Here is a 21521-nt window from a genome sequence, read left to right as displayed (position 1 = left end):
GCTGAAGGACTGGAAGAAGCATGGTTGGCAGAGGAAAGGAAAGCCTAATTGGTGTGCTGATCTATGGCAGGACATTGATGCACGGCTGGAGAGAACTCCAGTGAAGGTGCGGCACATAGATGCACACATGCCTAAGAGCAGAGCCACTGAGGAACACCAACACAACCAGCAGGCAGACCAAGCTGCTAAGATTTCTCAAGTTGATACCAACTCTGATCTTGACCTTGATTGGAAACACCGAGGTGAGCCCTTCTTAGCTCGGTGGGCCCATGACTCATCTGGACATCAAGGCAGAGATGCAGCATACCGATGGGCTCACAATAGGTCAATTGACTTGTCCATGGACACTATCACCCAAGTCATCCATGACTGTGACATTTGTGCTACTATTAAGCAGGCTAAGCAAATAAAGCCCTTGTGGTATGGTGAGAGATGGTCAAAGTACAAGTATGGTGAAGCCTGGCAGATTGACTGTATCACTTTACCTCAATCTCGTTCTGGCAAGCAGTATGTGCTAACGATGGTAGAGGACAGCACTGGATGGCTGGAAACCTATCCAGTTCCACATGCTACTGCACCTAACACCATTCTTGGCTTGGAGAGACAGATCATGTGGAGACATGGAAGTCCAGAGAGAATCGAGTCAGACAATGGCACTCATTTCAAGAACAATCTTGTGAAAAATTGGGCCAAAGAGCACAGCATTGAGTGGGTCTACCACATACCCTACTGTGCTCCAGCTGCAGGGAAGATTGAGCGCTACAATGGTTTGCAGAAAACCACCCTAAAAGCCATTGGGGGTGGAACTCTGAAAAACTGGGACAAACATTTAGCACAAGCTACCTGGTTGGTAAATAGTAGAGGTTCAGTAAACAGAGCAGGACCTGCACAATCAGGCTTGGTCCAAACAGCAGACGGTGATAAAGTTCCTGTTGTAGGTGAAAAGAATCTGTTAGGGAAAACTGTTTGGGTATTTTCTCCTTCGGGTGAAGGGAAACCTGTCCGAGGGGTGGTGTCTGCTGAAGGTTGGGAGCTTGTATTATACAGGTCGATCAAGATTACCCATTCGTGCTCGTTGGGTTATCAAAGCCATCCACTTGGACCAGGTTCCATCTGTGGCATGATGTTGTGACGAATCTTTGCCTTTGAATATCCAGTTGAGAAGTGGCAGTCTAGGACTAGAATGTGTCAAGCCGTCCTATACCTGCCTGAGCTGGTCAGCAAATTTACCAACAGTGAAAGACCTTCCATTATCACTCCTTGATAGAAACCTGCTAGCCCAGGTGTTAGCATAGGATGAAGGAGCAAGCTTAATAAGCTTCTTCATGAGACCTGTCCCAAGAGTGATACAGTCAATCTGCCAGGCTTCACCATACTTGTACTTTGACCATCTCTCACCATACCACAAGGGCTTTATTTGCTTAGCCTGCTTAATAGTAGCACAAATGTCACAGTCATGGATGACTTGGGTGATAGCGTCCATGGACAAGTCAATTGACCTATTGTGAGCCCATCGGTATGCTGCATCTCTGCCTTGATGTCCAGATGAGTCATGGGCCCACCGAGCTAAGAAGGGCTCACCTCGGTGTTTCCAATCAAGGTCAAGATCAGAGTTGGTATCAACTTGAGAAATCTTAGCAGCTTGGTCTGCCTGCTGGTTGTGTTGGTGTTCCTCAGTGGCTCTGCTCTTAGGCATGTGTGCATCTATGTGCCGCACCTTCACTGGAGTTCTCTCCAGCCGTGCATCAATGTCCTGCCATAGATCAGCACACCAATTAGGCTTTCCTTTCCTCTGCCAACCATGCTTCTTCCAGTCCTTCAGCCAACCCCATAGAGCATTGGCTACCATCCACGAGTCGGTGTAGAGGTAAAGGATAGGCCAATTCTCACGTTCAGCCACATCAAGAGCAAGTTGAACAGCTTTTACCTCAGCGAACTGACTGGATTCTCCTTCTCCATCTCTCGCTTCGGTAACTCTCCTGGTAGGACTCCAAACCGCTGACTTCCATATTTGCTTGTTCCCAACAAGACGACAGGAACCATCTGTGAACAAAGCATAGTTCTTTTCCTGAACAGAGAGATCACCATAGGGAGGAGCTTCCTCAGCATGAGTTATTTTCTCCTCTGGAGGTTTGGAACAGTCTGTGCCTTCTGGCCAGTTGGTGATCACCTCCACCAGACCAGGTCGATCAAGATTCCCCATTCGTGCTCGCTGGGTTATCAAAGCCATCCATTTAGACCAGGTTGCATCTGTGGCATGATGCGGTGATGAACCTTTGCCTTTGAACATCCAGCTGAGAACTGGCAGTCTAGGAGCTAAAAGCAATTGTGACTCAGTTCCAATCACTTCAGAAGCTGCTTTCACTCCTTCATAGGCTCCTAGTATCTCTCTCTCTGTTGGGGTGTAATTTGCCTCTGAACCTCTGTAGCTATGACCACAGAAACCAAGAGGACAACCACGTGTCTCATTTGGAGCTCTCTGCCAAAGGCTCCAAGTTGGACCATTGTCACTGGCAGCTGTGTACAGAATGTTCTTAATGTCCGGACCAGATCTCACAGGTCCCAAGCCCACTGCATGGACTACTTCTCGCTTGATCTGATCAAAGGCTGCTTGTTGTTCAGGTCCCCACTTGAAATTGTTTCTCTTACAAGTCACATCATGCAGAGGTTTGACAATTTGACTGAATCCAGGAATGTGTAGTCTTCAAAATCCCACTGCACCCAAGAAAGATAGAGTGTCCTTCTTATTGGTGGGAACTGCCGTGACTTTGTTGATCACATCCTGTGGAATGTGACGGCGACCATCCTGCCACCGCACTCCCAGACACTGAATTTCTCTGGCAGGTCCTTTGACCTTGTCTCTCTTAATGGCAAAACCTGCTTGCAGCAGAATGTCAATGATTTTGTTACCTTTCTCGAAGACTTCCTCAGCAGTTTGGCCCCACACAGCGATGTCGTCGATGTACTGGATGTGCTCTGGAGCTTTACCTTTCTCCAGTGCATTGTGGATGACTGAGTGACAGATGGTTGAGCTGTGTTTCCACCCCTGAGGCAAACGGTTGAACTGGTACTGGATTCCTCTCCAGGTGAATGCAAACTGAGGCCTGCACTCCCTTGCTATGGGAATAGAGAAGAAAGCATTAGCAATGTCTATGATTGCTTACCATTTAGCCTCCTTCTATTCCAGCTCATACTGGAGCTCCAGCATGTCTGGCACAGCTGCACTCATGGGTGGCGTCACCTCGTTGAGGGCACAAAAATCAACTGTCAGCCTCCAGTCTCTGTTAGGCTTGCGCACAGGCCAGATGGGACTGTTGAAAGGTGAATGAGCTTTCTCAATGACAGCCTGACTCTCCAGTTGACGAATCAGCTGATGAATGGGCAACAAAGAGTCACAGTTAGTTCTGTACTGCCTGTGGTGCACAGTTTGAGTTGCAATTGGCACTTCCAGATCCTCTATGTCATGATGTCCCACAACTGCAGATTCATCTGAGAGTTCAGGTCTAATGGACAACTTCAATTTACCATCCTCAATCTCTACAGATGCTATTCCAAAAGCCCATTTATGACCCTTAGGATCTTTGAAACAACCTTGTCTCAAAAAGTCAATTCCCAGAATGCAAGGCGCATCAGGACCAGTTACAATAGTATGTGTCTTCCACTCTTTACCGGTTAAACAAATTTCTGCCTGCAACTGAGTTAACTCCTGAGATCCACCAGTGATTCCAAAAATAGATATGGATTCTGTCCTTTTGCAATTTGGTGGCAATAAAGTACACTGAGCACCTGTGTCAACTAAAGCCCTGTATTGCCCAACTTTTGAACTGCCAGGCCACCTAATGAATACATTCCAATAGATTCGGTTCTCTCCACTATCCCTTTCCTCCTCCTGGCTGGAGGCAGGGCACCCCTAATGCTGAACATGGCATGTGGGGTGTGCACTATGATTGGTGTTGTGAGAGAAGTTGCAATTGATGGAGTAATTGCAGTTGCTCTCAGGCGCTGAAGAAGTGACAGCTACTTTTCTGGCATTGCTGCCTCTGTTTCTGCCACTCTGCAGTTCCCTGACTCTCTTTGAAAGAGCTGAAGTAGGTTTACCATCCCACTTGGTCATGTTCTCACCGTATGTGTCATGCAGAATTATCCACAGTGATGCACATGATTGCTGATGTCTAGGTGGAATTTGTCTCCTCCTGGGCTGGAATTGCCTTGCAGGAGGTGGGCGTCTGTTCCTGATGGCAGAAACATTCGCCCATTGAGATGATGCAGGAATGGCATCCTTTACCAGATTGGAAATTGAGGTTGTAAGATCCTACTTCAGTTCTTTCATGCTGTCTTTCATCCCCTTTATCTCTGTTGTCATAGTATTTATGGCAGAGACTAGGGCAGAATGTGCCAAGCTGTCCTATACCTGCCTGAGCTGGTCAGCCAATTCACCAACAGTGAAAGACCTTCCATTATCACTCCTTGATAGAAACCTGCTAGCCCAGGTGTTAGCATAGGATGAAGGAGCAAGCTTAATAAGCTTCTTCATGAGACCTGTCCCAAGAGGAATGTCATCAGGCTCATGTGTGCCATGATCTCCATAGAGCACTTCCTTCACAGCAAACTCCTTCAGAAGCTTAATTCCCTGCTCAATGGTGTTCCACTTCTTGGCAGCCCATGGCAGATCATCTTGGGAAGAATATCTCATAGCCACAGCCAACAGGAGGCGTGTCCACAAGCTAACCTTACCAAGAGGACTTGCTAGGTATTTGTCTACTCCACTCTCCTTGGTGAGTGGTCCCAGCTGCTTGGCAGACTTGCCTCCTACCTGCAGGGCATTGGCACCAATGCTTTGGCATCTCACTAGCCAGCTCAGGATTGGCTCTCCTGATTCCCTTGAGTATTCTTTTCTAACTTCCCTGACCTCTCTGAGGGGATTGTTGGAGTCCTGGATGCCATCCTCCTCCTCTTCCTCTTGTTGATCTGGTTGTCCCTGGCCTAGAAACAGAACTTCCCTAAAAGCACTCCTAAACTCATTGGAACCATCCTCTTTCTTGGCAGCCAACCTCACAGCGCTTCTCTCATCAGAGTACTGGGATCTGAGCATGTTCGCCAAGTCCCGAAGACTATCTGTCTCCTCTTCCTCCTCTTGCTCACCAGAGGTCCCCTCTCTTACATCCTCTTTTGAATCACACTTTGTCAAATGCTGTGTCTTGGCTTTCGCTTTAGCAGGTGCCAAAAAAGCGTTCTGCACAGCGACAGACTTTGACGTGTCTGCTGGAGGGCTTGAATCATTGGGGGTCTGGCCTGAAGCCTGTGAGTTCAGATCTGCCTTAGAGCTAGCAGGGTTCTGGTTGTCTCCGGCTGGGGATTTGAACTGGCTGAGTTAGTGTTACTAGTGTTATTGGGAGTGAGAACATTCTGGCTTTGATTATTTGCCTGTACTCTTGGGATGCCTGCCAATCCTGCTGTGTTATCATTCCCACTAGGAGTATTTGCAGCTTTCCCAGAATCTTTCTGGAAAGAAGGTGGTGTTCCTTGCTGTGCCCCTGAGTTACCTTTATTTTGATTTCCACTGGTACATTGTTTTTGCGACACTGTCCCTTTCTCTTTCTTTTTAGCTTTCACAGGCATTGCATTTGAATTTTTCACACAGAATGTTAAAAGTATTACTAAATCAAAAATTATAAGACCTAGGATCACACACACCAAAAATGCTACAGTCTGCCGTGAATAAAATTCTGAACAAGGGACTGGCATCTCATTTCTGGGTTGAATCACTCTCATCAGTGTGGAAGATAAAGCAGAAGTACTTTCATTAGTAAATGCCCCTGTAATGTTACTGGTAATATTTTCAGTGACATTAAAACCAGCATACCCAAGAGTGAGATCCCCCCCAGGCCCAGAAAATGCTTGTAAGTTTAGCTTTGACCTTCTTAAAAGCTACATTAAGAAAGAAATAAACAAAGTGGGCTTTGATCCAACTGTACACAAGAAAACAGGTCACACAATAGCCCCCACTAAGTAAAATAGCTGCTTCATTAGCTTCATTCTGATTCCCAGAGTTAATTAACAATCACCTCAAATGAATTTGCCCCACGTTGGGGAAGGCAAATGAAAATATGTGATGGTTTGGGTGTTCCCTGCCCCCCACCCCCCACTTTAGAAATACCCAGACTAGACTCAGCCAGCTCTGGGAATATAAATGAAGCTTTTTATTTACAGCTAGCACAATGTACAAGCAGATAGTTACAGCATATACAGTTAGAGACAGAAATAGACAAGGTAAAAAGGTAATACAGAAACACAACTCCCCTCCCAGAAACCTGAGTCCCCAGGAGGGGCTCTCAACCACCCCTGCACCTTCCCCCTGCCCCTCTCAACCTTACCCCAGTGCCAAGGAAGAATAGAGGTTTGTCCAAAAGGTTAACAAGCAAAGGTGAGTGGAGGGTGTGTTAGAGAGATGCAGCTCAGTCAGCAGCTCAGACAGAGAGAGACAAAACGGCGAGAGTGTTATCTGATGTTTTCATTTCTCCTTTCCAAACTCCTTAGCGAGACTTCTGAGGGAAGTAGACATCACCATTGTTTTCCTTTCACAGCCTGTGATCTAGTTCTTCTCACCAAAACATTCTAGCTACCTTCAAACTAGCACAATCACTGACATGGGCAGTGGCATTCCTTACAGTAGGAAAACTTCTTCTATACTTAGAAGAGCTATCTATGGAACTGGGCTAGGAGAGAAGAGGGGAAGGTGAACAGGCTCTGTGATGTCCACAAGCTTCCAGCAAAAATCCAGAACTGTGGACCACAACTAGAAGAAATTGAAAAGAAAAAGCTACAGATCACAGAATCACAGAACATTAGGAAGTGTCCTCCAGAGATCATCCAGTCCAACCCTCCTGCCAGAGTAGGGCCACTCAGGGCAGAACACACAGGAACACATTCAGGTGAGTTTTGAATGTCTCCAGAGAAGGAGACTCCACAACCTTTCTGGGCAGCCTGCTCCAGGGCTCTGTCAGCTTCACAGTGAAGTTATTCTGTCTGTTTATGTGAGTAGGAAGGGACTTCAAATGATCAATTCAGAAACAATTTCTAAGCTCTAGAAATGCTGTTTCCCATCTAACAGACATTTGGGAGGCCTAATAGCATTCAAGCAGTAACTTCTGAAAGTATATTCCCCCTCTAACACATAGACTGAGGTACCTGGAACACCACCAAAAGAAACATGCTGCATGGCCAAAGGTGAAGAGAGGAGATTCTGCCCCTCTGCTCTGCTGAGACCTCACCTGCAGTGCTGTGTCCAGCTCTGGAGCCCTCAACACAAGAAGGACATGGACTTGATGGAGATGGTCCAGAGGAGGCCATGAAAATGATCAGGGGGTTGGAGCAGAGAAGGCTCCAGCAAGACCTAACAGCAGCCTGCCAGGACCTGAAGGGGGCTACAAGAAGGCTGCAGAGGGACTGTTTGCAAAGGCCTGCAGGAACAGGACAAGGGACAATGGCTTCAAACTAGAGCAGAGCAGATTGAGATTTGATGTTAGGAACAAATATTCAAGGTGAGGCTGGACAGGGCTCTGGGCAACCTGCTCTAGTGGAGGATGCCCCTGCTGAGTGCAGGGGGTTGGACTGGATGAGCTTTGGAGGTGCCTTGCAACCCCACCCATTTGTCCTGGAGGGCCTGTAGGCCTGAAAATAGGCTTATTTATGCCTTGCCTTGCCTGGACATGTTTTTCTGCCTAAACCAGAGATAAACACATTAAGTGAATAAAAGGGGCACAATAGGCCTGGTGCCACAAGGTCTGGTCTGCCAGGACCCCTGGTTGTAAACATGTTGTGTAAGCCCCCACATGCTCAGCTTGTGTCTCCCTGGTGTATGCCCATGTGATCCCCATATTTGGGAAGTCCAGGCACTGTGGCATTTGCTTATTATGGTATGGTTTGGCTAACTGCCAACCTGGCCAAAGGGCCATTAATCTCAGCCCACATTCAATAAATAGGGGTGCACAGGTAAACAATGTGCTCGGACTCTCCCTGCATAGCTCGGACTCTATTGCTCACGCTCGGAATAAGTACGCCTGCATACTTAGTTGCAGAGCTCACTTAAGCCTGCCTATATATATGTGGAGCCCATAGTCTCCCAGCCAGCTGTGCACATCTGCACACCACTGTGTTATCAGGACTAGATCTTGTATTGTCTGCCTTTACCTATGGAGCGCAGACTCCCAGCAGCCATGCACACCTTGCATGCCCGCTGCCTATCATTGCCTGGTAAGCGCCACTGCTGCTGAGTTACCAGGAAGCAGACTCTGAATTGTCTGGCCAGCATGAGATCGGGCTGAGACAGCATGACATCCTGCCTCTTCATCTGAGATCCTGCCTAAGAATCCCTTCCAGAAGAAGCCAGGAGACAAGGGCAGAGATTGCATCCGTCGCTTGAAGAACAAGGTCAGAGACCACCACTTCCCCACAAGCCGGGAAAATTCTCCTTTCCCCTCAAGCCGGGAGGATTCCAGCCTCGAAGTCCATGGGCAAAGACTCCCCTGAAGTTTGGACACTAGTAATAGGCTGTGACATAGCCCCGGAGGGTGATGGATAATTAATCAAAACTTGTAAGTGAATGCTTTAATGCCTCTGTGTTGGAGAAATTCTTGCTAGCAGAGGACACAGAAATCATAAACATGAGCAACCCGTGCTGGGAATGTCCTTGAGTCCATCTTGGGAGTTACATACCAGGCACAGGGTGGCTTCCCCTCACATGCAGCTGCAGAGGGTGGAGTGCAGCTGCAGGTGGGCAGAGTATAGCCAGCCCCAGAGGCTGACCCTCAGATTGTTATGGTATACTGACTCATCCATGCCTTACATGTAACCCTGTACCCGCTATGTGTAACCAATCTTAAGTTGAACACGCCTCTTGTAAGAATGCATGTAAGTCTCTGTATCACGGAAATAAAGTGGATTATGACCATCTAACCATATTGGTGAACAAAGAGTCATTGTACCCAGGTGCTCCACCAGTTATATGTCAATACCTCTGTAATATCTGTTGTCTCTGCCATAGAGCAGAAAGAGCTTTCAGCCCACTCTGCGGGGCGAATAGTATATATGGTGGAGGCACCGTACCTTGAGGGCTTCAAGACCCCAAGCGGCAAAATCCTCTTTCTGTTTATAGTTTGAATGTTTGCTACTTATTAACAAGTTACTGTAGGTATTTATCCTAGAATGTTTTCATAACCGTGTAGAATCCTTTTAATATTAAATACAGTGGTTGGGGGTGGCGAGAGTTCAGAATATTGAGTTTAATAAATATCTATTTTTATATAACATTATCTCGCACTAATTACTTTCTCCCCTCCACCAAAATCAGCGTAGGCAGCAGAATACCCCTCCGCGACACCATTCCATGATTCTGTGATTCTGATTGCATGACCTGTGGCAGTGACCAGAAGTTGGTGATGCAGTGAGTGTTGTCCACAGCTAGCACTGCTCACTGCACACTGTCTGCTGTAGGAGCAGTGCTTGAACCAGTGATGGTTAGCCCACTCCCCCTTCCTGTCTAAAGATCCATAAAAGCAGGGGGACTTCTTGTTTCTCTCTCTCTCTCTGCTCCCTGCATACCAGGATCACCATCCTGTTCCTGGTTCTCTTTGTTTCACCACATGGCTGTCATCCATGAGGAGGACAAAGCCATCACCAGCACAATCAGGTTGTATTTACATATTTTGTATTTGCTTTCTGTTCCCTGTACCTTTGTAACTTCCCTACCTCAGACACCTTTTTAAGTTATTGTTAAACTTTTTCTTTTTTAACTTCCAAATTGAGTGAGATTGATTTATCTGAGTGTGCTTACCTTTTCCTCCCTCTACATCTAATTCCTTTCTTTTGGGAAAGAAGGGGGAAGAGGGAAGGGCACTCTATAAATTGTTAACTGGTTATATCAAATTCATTTGAATCTATGGAAATTTAAATTAGAACCCAGACACCAACACTGCTCTTGACACAGCCCAGGCTCTCTAGGCTGCAGGCTTTCGGGGCTGCAGGTGCACACTGCTGGCTCATGTTGAGCTTCTCATCCACTAGCACTCCCAAGTCCTTTTCCTCAGAGCTGCCTCAGTGCTTGGGATTGCCCCAATCCAGCTGCAGGACCTTGCACTTGGTCATGAGGTTGACTTGGGCCCAGCTCTGCAGCCTGTCAAGGTCCCTCTGGTTGACATCTGCTGCAGTCACTCTGTGATTACAGCATCTCAGAAGGCCTCAGCTGCAGATGAATTTACAGTTCCTCTAGGAAAAATAGAACAAAGTGTCCCCACAGGAGGTGAGGGTAACTGGGGTGAGGTGTGACTGATGAACTGAACATGCTGGAGAGTGACCATCCACGGAATCCTTGACACTAACAACTCTGAGTCCAAGTTAAAACCAGCACAGCTGTACCAGTCCTTGCCTGCCTCAACACAGCACCACACTCTGCTGCCAGCACAAATTGCTGCCTTCTGCATCCATAGGAACAGAAACCAAGTCGTGGGGAAAGAAACCATCCCTAGAGCTCCTCAGCAGGTGAAGAAAATCAGCACTCTCAAGTTATAGTAGGAGCAGTTTTTAACAGCATGCAGAGAAGCTGGGAGAACCCAGGAGCTCTGGCACAGCCTGTGTGTCTGTAAAGACAGCTCCTGAGCACAAGAGAGATCAATTTCTCTGGGCAGCACAGTCTAAGTGATGGATCCCAGTGTGAACCATACAGGAACAGAATGCATGGAATCACAGACTGATAGAACAGCAGGTTGGAAGGGACCTCAAGGATCTCATCCAGTTCAAGATTTCAGGATAAGAACGCAGCTGAAATGAACTGGCTCAGCACCCTGTCAAGCTGGGCCTTGACACTGTCTAGTGCAGGGGAATCCAGCACCTCCCTGCTCAAACAGTGACAATTATTTTCTGGCATCCAGTGAGAATCTCTCCAGCAGCAACTTGTCCCCATGACCCCTGGTCTTTGCCACAGACTGTACAAAGGGAGTCTCTCCCCTTATGTTAACCACCCTGTGTGTGCTTGGACACAGTTATAAGGTCTCCCCTGAGTCTTCTTTTCTCCAGGCTGAACAAATCAGTAACTATGGCCTCTTAATTATTTGTAAAGAAAGAACAGCAAAAGCTATGATACAATCCTTGGAAAGTTTTGATTTCAACACTTTAGCTAACATAAACCCTCTTTTTATTCTCCCAAGAGAGAGGAGCAGCAGCACAGATTGAGAAAGCCACTGCTGGAAGGACTTCGAGCTCTCTTGCAGCGGTTTGCCTTGTGGATTACTGCAAGGCTGAGATGCACAAACTCCTTGTGGCCATAACATTCCCTTTACAGGTTCTTTCATTGTGTCACTATTGTCATCCTCCAACCTAGGCACCGAAGAGAAGATGCGAGCTGATGGAGCAGCAGCACTCAGGTGAGAGCTGAGCTCTGCTGTTATATGTTGATTTTCACCACCATTCTATGAGTTCCAGGTATCTGATGGTCAGGGGTGTGCAGTGCAGGAGGGACAGCAAAGCACACTGCTTCTCCTGTTCTGCTTTAGAGGAACAGGATGCCCAGAAAGGTTTTGGAGTCTCCTTCTCTGAAGACATTCAAAACCTGCGTGCTGTGTTTCTGTGTGACCTGCCATGCGTGACCCTGTGTTGCAGAGGGGAAATCAATTGATGTGAGATGATATTTTCCAGAATTAATATTGTTTTTTAATTTTGATACTCAGAACTCTGCCACCCTGACCACTAATGTTAATAATATTTTGGTTCTTACACAGTTATGGAAGCATTCTATGGATAATATCTGCATCTAATATAAAGAGCAAAATATATAAACATTAATTGAACTGGAAGAGAAGGCTCCCATGGCCAAATGCCGTTTGCCCACTAGATGGGCTCAAGCTCCTTCTGCTCTGTGGCAGAAGGCAGCAGAGAATCACAAAGAGGCATTAAAGCATTTACTCACAGATTATTATTGTTACCCTTGCAGGGGCTGGCCACAGTCCAAACAGTGCCCAAATGCTTTCAGGGGACTCTGTCTTGTTGGACATTGAGGCTTGAATCTTCCCAGCTCCTGGGCATAGGACACAGACAGTCTCTGCCCTTGTCTCCTGTCTCCTTCTGGAGGTCTGTGTATGTGCAGGGATTCTAGGCAGGACCTTCAGGTGCAGAGGCAGATGTGTGCAGTCTCAGCACAGTGTCATGCTGGCCACACAGGCCCATCGTGTGCAGGCATCCAGGGTCTGCTCCTGGTAACTGGCGGCAGTGGAGTTCAGCAGGCAGCAATAAGGCAGTGTGCAAGAGCAGCAGGGCTGGGCACAGCAGAGAGAGCAGGCACAGAGCAGGGGAGCAAAGCAGGTTGTTCACCTGTGTGTCTCCTTTTATCAACGTGGGCTGAGATTAACTGCCCCTTGGACACAAGAACAGCCAATCAGGATGGCAGGTAGCCAAACCATACCATAATAGGCAAAGCCACAGGCTTGTTCTTCCCTAATTTGGGAACAGCACGAGCCTTGTGCTAGGCAGGCACAAGCTAAGTGTGTGTACCTTACACCACAGGGCCCTGGGCAGGCCAGACTCAATGGCTTCAGGTTTTGTGTCCATTTCCTGTGCTTGCCTCTCTGGTGGAGCAGAAAGGCATTCCTAAGCAAGGCAGGACATGTGTAAGCCTATTTTGGGCCTATGAGGCCTACCACAACACCCTGCTCTGGCAAGGGGGTTGGACTGGATGATCTCTGGAGGTCTCTTTCAACCTAATGTCCATGGGCAGTATCTTTAGACTGAGGGTGGGGAGACACTGGCACAGGTTGCCCAGGGAGGCTGTGGATGCCCCCTCCCTGGAAATGATCAAGGCCAGGCTGAATGAGGCCTTGAGCAGTCTAGGCTGGTGGGAGATCTCCCTGGGTGTCCATGGAATTTGATGATCTTTAAGGTCCCTTCCAGCCCAAACCACTCTGTGAATCAATGAATCAAAAATGACTCAACTCTTTTCAGCCACCCTCCAAGCCATGGTGACACCACATCATCCTTAGTCAGACATCCCTGATGCTAAGCACTCTTAACACTCAGGTCCTGCTGGACAAGCCTGTCTGTTCTCCTCTGCTGTAAAACAAAGAGGCACAGGACAGGATCCAGTGGTTAGTATCACAAATACAGAACACTCATAGCCAGAGGAAGTTCAACATCTTATTCATTCACAGAACCAGTTCTGACTGATCCAAAAATCAGTAATGGATTTACTAAACAATTTTGGGGCAACTTCTGCACTCTGTTGGAGTGTGTTTGTGGATGTGCTGCTGCACTTTGCCAAACCCAGAAGCAACAACTCCCTCTATTTCATCACTTTACTTGACTGTACACTGCTGGGAGTGTTCATCTCCATCAGCCTGCCTGCAGGCACACCAACCCATATCGGCAGATTCAAGAATAGCTGTGCATAGAAATCTCTCCTGCTTACTCTGGTCCAAGACATGAAGTGCCTCACTACCTGCAGGAACAGGGACTGCCAACAGAGGACCCTATGTGGTGTCTGCAGAAAAGCAGTTGTGGTACCTAGGGCAGAGCTATATCCCTGATGGCTGCTGCTCTCCAGGAGCACCTGCAGGCACTGATAGGGATTCCCAAGAGAGCAAAGAACAAGATTTAGTGAGAAGAAATTGTTGTGGTTTAAGTCCATCCAGCTGGCAACTTTGCAGCTGCTTGTTCACTTCTCCAGTGGGGTGGGGAGAAAACACAACAAAAGGCTTCAGGGTCAAGACAAAGGACAGGGAGGACTTGCTCACCAGTTCTGGTCACAGTAAGAGAGACTTTACCTGGGAAAACAGAATCAGTGGAAACAAACCCACCAGCAAGCACCAGCTGAGTCATTGTGGGGCAGTGACAAATCCACCTTGCCCCCCACACCTGCCCTCTTCTCAGTTCCAGCTCTGCCACCTCCTGCCCTGCAGTGGCACAGAGAATAGGGGTTGTGGTGACCTTATGTTGTTTCTGCTGTCCCTTCCTCCTGAGGGAAAAACCTCCTTATAGTCCTTCCCTGTTGCAATGTGGCAGCGCTCCCATGAGAGAGCCCTCTGAGAACTTCTGCCTGCATGGATCCCCTCTGCATCTCTTTAGTCTTTAAACTTTACACACTAGACTGGAAGGGGGAAAGGGGAAGGACCAGGCTTGTCTCCAGCAACACCTGTGGGATGGTGCGATGGCTCCACTGCTCCCTTGGGGGAGGGAGAGGACAGCAGGCCATCTGATAAGGAGGAAGCAAGGCCCACTGATGAGCCAGGGATCACAGTAGTGCCTGGGAGTGATCAAGCAAGGAGCAGCCCCCAACTGAAGGGCATCTGCCAATGCACGGAGCACTAGGAACAGGCAAGAAGAGCTTGAGGGAAGCTATGACATCATTGTCCCGACAGGAATAGCAGGGGATGAAACCCATAGCTGCAGTGCTGTGCTGGGTGGCCACAGGCTCTTCAGCAGGGCCAGACCCAGGAGCAGAGGCCAGGGAGTGCCTCAGCTGCCCAGAGCATGAGGCTGGTGGTGATGAGAGGGCTGGATGCTTGTGGGTAAGGACCAGAGCAAAGGCCAACAGGGCTGATGTTGTGATGGGGTCTGCTACAGACCACCCAGACAGGATGAGGAGGTTGATGAAGTGCTTTATAGATGCTTGGGGAAGGCCTCAGAATCACCAGACCTTGTCCTTGTGGGAGACTTCAACACACAGATACCTGCTGGAAATACAACCCAGCAGGTAGGAAGCATCCTGGGTGTTCTTGGAGTGCATGGAAGAGAACTTCCTAACACAGATGGTGAATGAGCCAATGAGGAAGGGCTCTCTGCTAGTCCTGCTGCTTGCAAGCAGAGAAGGACTGGTAGATGTCCAGGATGCCCACCAGCCCATACAAAGTGACCAGGGGATGGTGAAGCTTTCAGTTCTTAGTGAAGGTAGGAGGGGAAACAACAGAACAACAACCTTGGATTTCGGCCGAGGCAGGCACCGTGCACTCACACCACTGCAGCAGTCGCTGCCCTGTGCCCCATGCACTGCCTGGGACACTGCCCTGCGCCTGGAGAAGCCAGTCCCATGGTGACAGGGCACTCTGAGAGCCTTGGGTCAGACATCAGGACAGCCTCATCCACACCTGGGCCAAAGAGATGGCCTTGAGTGAGGGTGTCACAGTCCTCACCCTGCGTCAGCCCTGATCCGACAGGCTGCTACCAACTGCACTGAGAGCAACAGCAGGTGGAACACATCTGGCACAAGCCACCTGCTGAGCTCACACCAGAGATCTCCCAGCAGAGCTGGCCCCGCCCAGTCCAAACTGCATCTGCTGAAGGGAATAAAGTCCCTGCGGTGCACAAGAAGAATAGCTTAGGGCAGATGGGTTGGGTCAGTCCTGCTTCAGGCAAAGGCAAATCCATGCAGGGGTACCTGGAAGCATCTGGAGGGTGATGCAGGAGGATGAAGAGATCCACTGAGTCCTGCAGATGGATCAGGACAGGCAGCTGAAGCAGTCAAAGGCATGACTGATGCCATGAACATGATGGCTGCTGTAGTGGGGGGCAGGTGGGGGCTAGCAAGGGTGGGCACTTGTGGGGGCTTGAGGGTGTCCTGTTCTATGTCACTCAGGTTTATCTGTCACTTTCTTTACTACTGCTGTCTTTCCTGTTTCATAGATTCACAGAACAGTTTGGGTTGGAAGGGACTTTGAAGCTCATTTAGTCTCAAGCCCCTGCCATGGCCATGGACACCTCCTGTGAGCCCAGGTTAATCAAGGCCTGATCTAACCTGGCCTTGAAATGTGAGGAGGCATCCACAACCTCCCTGGGTAACTTGTGCCAGTGTCTCCCCACCCTCACTGCAAAGAATTTCTTCCTCATCTCCAGTCTCACCTCTCCCAGCTCAAAGCCATTCTCTCTTATCTTGGTACTCCCACCCCTTGTCAAAAGTCCCTCCCCAGCTCTCCAGGAGCCTCTTCAGGTACAGCCCCAACTCTTCCAGCCTGTTCCCATAGCAGAGCTTCTCCAGCCTCTTATCATCTCTGTGACCTCCTCTGGATGCTCTCCAGCAGCTCCAGGTCCTTCTTGAGCTGGAGGCAGTGCTGCAGGTGAGGTCTCAGCAGAATCCCCTCCCTGTGCTGCTGCTCTCCCTGCTCTGGCTGCAGCCAGCACACAGCTGGCTCTGGGCTGACAGTGACCAGTGCTGGCTGCTGCACACTCTGGCACCAACCGAATGCCCCAAGGCCTCAAGGCCTTCTCCTCCAGGCTGCTCTCAGCCACTCCTCACCCAGCCTGCATTTGTGTTTGGGATTGCCCTGACCCAGCTGCAGGACCTTGGCCTTGCTGAACTCCATGAGGTTGGCTTGGACTCACCTCTGCAGCCTGTCCAGGTCCCTCTGGATGGATCCCTTCCCTCCACTGTGCCAGCCACACCACACAGCTTGGTGCCAACCCCAGGCTTCCTGAGGGTGCCTCAGTGCTACTCTGTCACTGACAGAGATGTTTCACAGCACTGGTCCCAGTACTGACTCCTGAGGGACTCCACTTGGCACTGGTTTCCATTTGGCCACTGAGCTGTTGCCCACAGCTCTCTGAGTGCAGCCTTCCAGCCAATTCCTTATCCAGCCAGTGGCCACTCCTCAGGTCCGTGCTGTTCCAGTTTGGTTGCCAGGATGCCATGGGGGCAGGGTCAATGCTTTACCCAAGACCAGCTGGATGCCATCAGTTGCTCTTCCCTTACCCACTGATGCTGCGACTCTATCACAAAAGGCCCCCAGGCTCATCAGGCAGGGTTTGCCCTTGCTGAAGCTGTGTTGGCTCATTTTCCATAGGCCTTAGCAAGGCCCTCAGGAGGATCTGCTCTATGACCTTGCCAGATGCTGAGGTCAGACTGACTGGCCTGGAGTTTCTGGGTTCTTCCTTGTTTCCCTTGTTGAAGTTGGGGGGGATGTTTCCCCTTTTCCAGTAAGCAGGGACTTCACCAGACTCTTTGCATTGCTCTGTTAATTTCTTATCTCAACGTGGGGGGTTGAATTTTGGTTCCAAATTCTCCTTCCTATCCTATTGGGGTGGAGGGACAGGGTTTGGTGTTGACCCTTCAGTGCTGGCTCGAAGGTTGCACTGGATGATCTTGGAGTTCTCTTCCAACTGCATCTGCTCTGTGATTCTGTGAGAGGTGGGGGGGGCAGCTGTGAGTGCAGCTGCATGGGGCTTGCCTGCACTTAAACTCACAGCACCTAGTAATTCCTGTTTGGCTTCTGGAATTGCCTGATGGCAAGGCCACAGAGGCTTACCAGGGATCCCAAACTTCTGGCATTAAAAGGCTTTTGAACACCACCATAAGGAAGTGAACACGTGAGGACTGGAATTGTGCCAACAGGAGAGTTTGTGGAAAAAACAGAGCCAGAGCAATAAGGAATGGGTGGGGAAGTGCTCATGGGTGGGGAAGTGCCTGTGCAAAGCCTCCAGAATTACTCTCTCCTCTGCTTCCTCTCTGAAAAAAAGCAAATCACAGCTCCCAGCCAAACTCTGCAATCAGCCACGTGCAGAGAGGCAGTGCTTTCCTAAGGATGCTCTGCAGTAAAGGTGAGCTTACACTACACCCAGTGCACAGGGGAGTTTCAAATGCTGCACCTTCAGAGACGTGCTCTCAGCTAAGACGCTCTCGATGCCTTCTCAATCCTATTTGGGCATTTTCTGCTTTGGTGTCAAGCTGACCACCACTCCTGAGAACCCTGCTCTTCTGCTTCCCACACTGTTCATACAGTAGGCAGAACACAACAGAACTACTACAGAACTACTACTACTACTACAGAACCTGCTTAGCTTTATAGAATAACGGATTCAATGCTGCAATACAGGAACTTACAGCTAAAAATTCTGAAGATCAGTTTCCAACATCCAGGTCCTGCAGTGGTTTTCATTTTGCACCTCTCTCCACATTTTAAAGCCCTTATCCCATGTGCATCCCTTCAGCAGCTTAGAATTTCTAACACAGTGTCAGCAACCATTTCCTTTACTACCTTTAGATAGCCTTCAATTTCTCTGTGATCCTAAAATCACCTCCAAAACACAAAAGCCAAGCCAGTGAACATTGTGAACAGGGGCTGAATTACCTGAAGAGCAGAGATACCAAACATCAGAAATCCCTAAGAAGCAGCTGCTTGGAAATTTGTAACTGATTTGTGTGGCAAAGGGTCAGGTATAATTTTGAATACAACTTTTAAGCTTTCCAACAACAACAATAATAAAAGGACATAGAACTGCTGGAGTAAGTCCAGAGGAGGCCACAAGGATGATCCAAGGGCTGGAGCAGCTCTGCTGTGAGGACAGGCTCAGGGAGCTGGGAGTGCTCAGCCTGGAGAAGGCCAGTGCCTGAAGGGATTCTCCAGGAAGGCTGCAGAGGGACTTTACCTGAGGGTGCCCAGAGACAGAAAAGGTGGAATGGTTTGGAGCTGAGGCAGAGCAAGGTTAGACTGGAGCTGAGGAAGACGTTCTTCAGTGTGAGGGTGGTAAGATCCTGGAACAGGCCACCCAGAGAGATTGTGAAGGTGTTCAAGGGCAGGTTGGACAGACCTTGAGCAGCCCAGTCTAGTAGATGCCCCTGCCCATGGCAGGAGTCGGGGTGGAGCTAGATAATCTTTAAGATCCCTTCCAACCCAAACCATTCTATGATTCTGGATGCGCCTTCCCCAGGTGTGTTTAAGGCCAGACTGAATGAGGCCTTGGGCAATCAAATCTAGTTGAGAGGTGCTTTGCCCACGTCAGAAGGGTTGAAGGAGATGACCTCTGAGGTCCCTTCCAGCCTGAGCCATTTTGTGATGCTATGAATAATAGTGACAGTAACAGCATCATTTGATGTAACACTTACCCGTTAAAGTACTAGGATATGGACTTGGCACAGCTGAAAATGAAGAGGAAGCTCCTCCAAAGGGTGCCATTCCTGAGGGTCCTCCAAAAGGAGTCATGGAATGACTGTTAAAGTTCACTGCTGATCCCTTTCCTGATGGTGACTGCGAAGCCTGGCTGGAGTCTGACCCGAAGTGGCTCACATGGGCAATGACAGGCTCTGGAGCATTGTCAGTTCTGTACTTCATGCCTGGACTTTTATCTTCTTTGCTTTTAATGCACCCCATGGCTGCTTCTCTGAGAATGAGAGGGAAAAAAATGAGTTCAACTCCACCTTCTGCATTTGCTTTTTTTAAAGACAAAAGACCTCCCCAAATTACCAACTGGTTTTGAACCCCCAAGCAGCCCCCAGCAGCTGCTGTCTCCTGCAGGTTACAGACTGCTCCAAGAACAAAATCCAAGCCACTTGCAGACCAGAGATTACAAACAGCACGTTTGGGTTATTGTTCATCCCAGGTCCTTGCTGGACTTCAAATGGTGAGAAAGGGGGAAAAAAAAAGCAAACAACAGAAGGAGGAGGAAGGGACAAATGCAGAGCCAATCCCACCGTGGTAACACGCCAGGCACTCCTGCTTCCCTTCAGCACCTGTGCAGCAGGGCCCTGACACGCTGCTGTTGGCACAGCAGGGACCTTTAAAGATGAAGTTTCCATGCACTGCCTGTCCTGCAAATACAATTCACAAAGCCCAAGACAGCCACAGGGCAGGGTTAGGATTTAGAGTCTCACTAGATTAGAAAAAGCTTTGAACCACAGAATTGTTTTGCTTGGAATGGACCTTTTAGACTGAGTCCAACCTTCAAACCAACCCCACCATGGCTATCAAACCCTGTCCCCAAGTGCCAGGGCCACAGGTTTCTTGAATACCTCCAGGGATGGGGACTCCCTGGGCAGCCTGTTCCAATCTCTGACCACTCTTACAGAAATTTTTCCTCATCTCCAATCTAATCCTCCCCTGGCACCACTTCAGGCCATTTCCTCTCCTATCACCTGAGACTTAGGGAGCAGAGTCCAACCTACTCTCAAGAAGCTATAGAGAGAAATGAGCTCTGCCCTCAGTCTCCTCTTCTCCACACTAAACACTTCCAGATTCCTCAGCTGCTCCTCCCCACCCTGTTCTCCAGACTCATCCCCAGCTTGGTTGCCCTTCTCTGCATGCTCTTCAGCACCTCGATGTCCTTGTAGCAAGTCGCCTTTTTGCCCACTTGGGCACATCTGGCTCATCTTCAACTGGCTGCTGACCAGCACCCCCAGGTCCTTTTCTGTTGGGCAGTCGCGAGCCACTCTGCCCCAAGCCTATGGTACCCATGGGGTGGTTGTCAGCCAAGTGCAGGACCTAGCACTTGGCCTTGTTGAACCTCATACAGCTGACCTCAGCTGATGGATCTCTGCCTTCGGCTGCCAGTGAAGCACCACCAGGCCACTCCTGTGGAGCACACTGCCTGTGTGCACCCAGCAGAGTGACACAGAAAGGGGCTGGCTTTTGGGTCATGCTCCTCCTCCTCAATGCTGTCTTTGGGTCAACTTCTAACCGGCTGGGAAGACATCAAGTGGGGACCAAGGGAGAAGGGGGAGGACTAAAGAAGGAAGTGGAAGAGGGAGAGGGCCAAAGGAGGAGGGGGGCTATTTCCCATATGTGGTTCAAGTGCTGGATTGTGCCCATGGCATTGCTGCTGTCCCAGTTGCTGCCCAGCAGGTTTCCCTGCAGTGCAGTCAGAGCTACAGTCACCCACATGTCACGCACTGAAGCTGTGGCTAGCAACAGGAGGTCAACATTGGCACATTTGAGTGCCACAAAGGAAAACCAAGAGCTGAATTCCTTCTGGATAAACACAGCCAGCGTCTCCTTGGCTTCTGCCCTCTCCTACCACTTCGCTGCTGCTGCTGTAATCTTCTTTCAGGAGTGAAAGAGATTAACAAGAGATTCAACCAGCACTTAAAAAGAAAGGCAGGAAGAAGCAGACAATTCTTTGGTAACTGCATAGCACAAAACAAGATCAAGGAAGCAAACCCCTTAGACCTGACCCAAAAAATACTGTGTATGTACTGCTAGGGAGGGACTGGACGGACGAGGGGAGGGCAGAGGACTGGGGGACACCAACACCTTAGGCCTGTGCCTGGCAGTACATGACTGGGTGAAGAAACCCAACCAGACAAAAGGAACTCAAAGGTGTGAGTAGCTGGTGTGCAAAGCTGGATTTGAGCATTCTGGAGCTGCATTTGTTACCAAAATTGTGACTGAAGGAAACTTGCAGCTGTTCTCATCAGCTCTTGTCTGGCCAGCAACAACATATGGAGGAAGACATTTTTGTCCCCAAATCCACAGCTTGTTCTGAAGAACTGAACTCCTTTAGGAAGCAGACACAAAGAAATTCCTGGGTGCTCTGCAGAAGCGCAGTCAGGCAAAAGAATGCCAGCCCAGGATGTGAGAGTCACAAGCAGCTGGCTGGTGTTTGAAGCAATCTATGCCAGTTGCTTCAGCAGGTTGTTCATCGACAGCAACTCTGTCTGATCAATGCACACAGAGGTTTGGTTGGGGGTCAGCCTCAAAGGACATGTTCCAGAGCAGGGCAGTAAGGCTGGAGAAAGGCCTGGAGCAGCCAGTCAACAAGGAGAGGTTGAGGGAGCTGGG

The 21521-nt window shown here is 49.2% G+C and overlaps 1 protein-coding gene across 3 annotated transcripts in view; it reads right to left on the bottom strand.

Moving 5' to 3' along the window:
* The window catches only part of YES1 (YES proto-oncogene 1, Src family tyrosine kinase), a 96721-nt gene that overhangs the window by 37238 nt on the left and 37962 nt on the right, over positions 1 to 21521 (bottom strand). For all 3 annotated transcript variants that reach the window (XM_064170661.1, XM_064170662.1, XM_064170660.1), the window contains one exon: positions 18854 to 19128. In XM_064170661.1, coding sequence (XP_064026731.1) covers positions 18854 to 19118 — 265 coding nt within the window. In that variant the 5' untranslated portion in view covers positions 19119 to 19128. The remainder of the gene's footprint in view (positions 1 to 18853; positions 19129 to 21521) is intronic.

Source organism: Pogoniulus pusillus, chromosome 34 (genome assembly GCF_015220805.1).
Source record: "Pogoniulus pusillus isolate bPogPus1 chromosome 34, bPogPus1.pri, whole genome shotgun sequence".
Taxonomy (NCBI): Eukaryota; Metazoa; Chordata; class Aves; order Piciformes; family Lybiidae; genus Pogoniulus; species Pogoniulus pusillus.
Note: the sequence above shows the minus strand (reverse complement) of the source record. Positions and strands in the feature narration are given on the sequence as shown.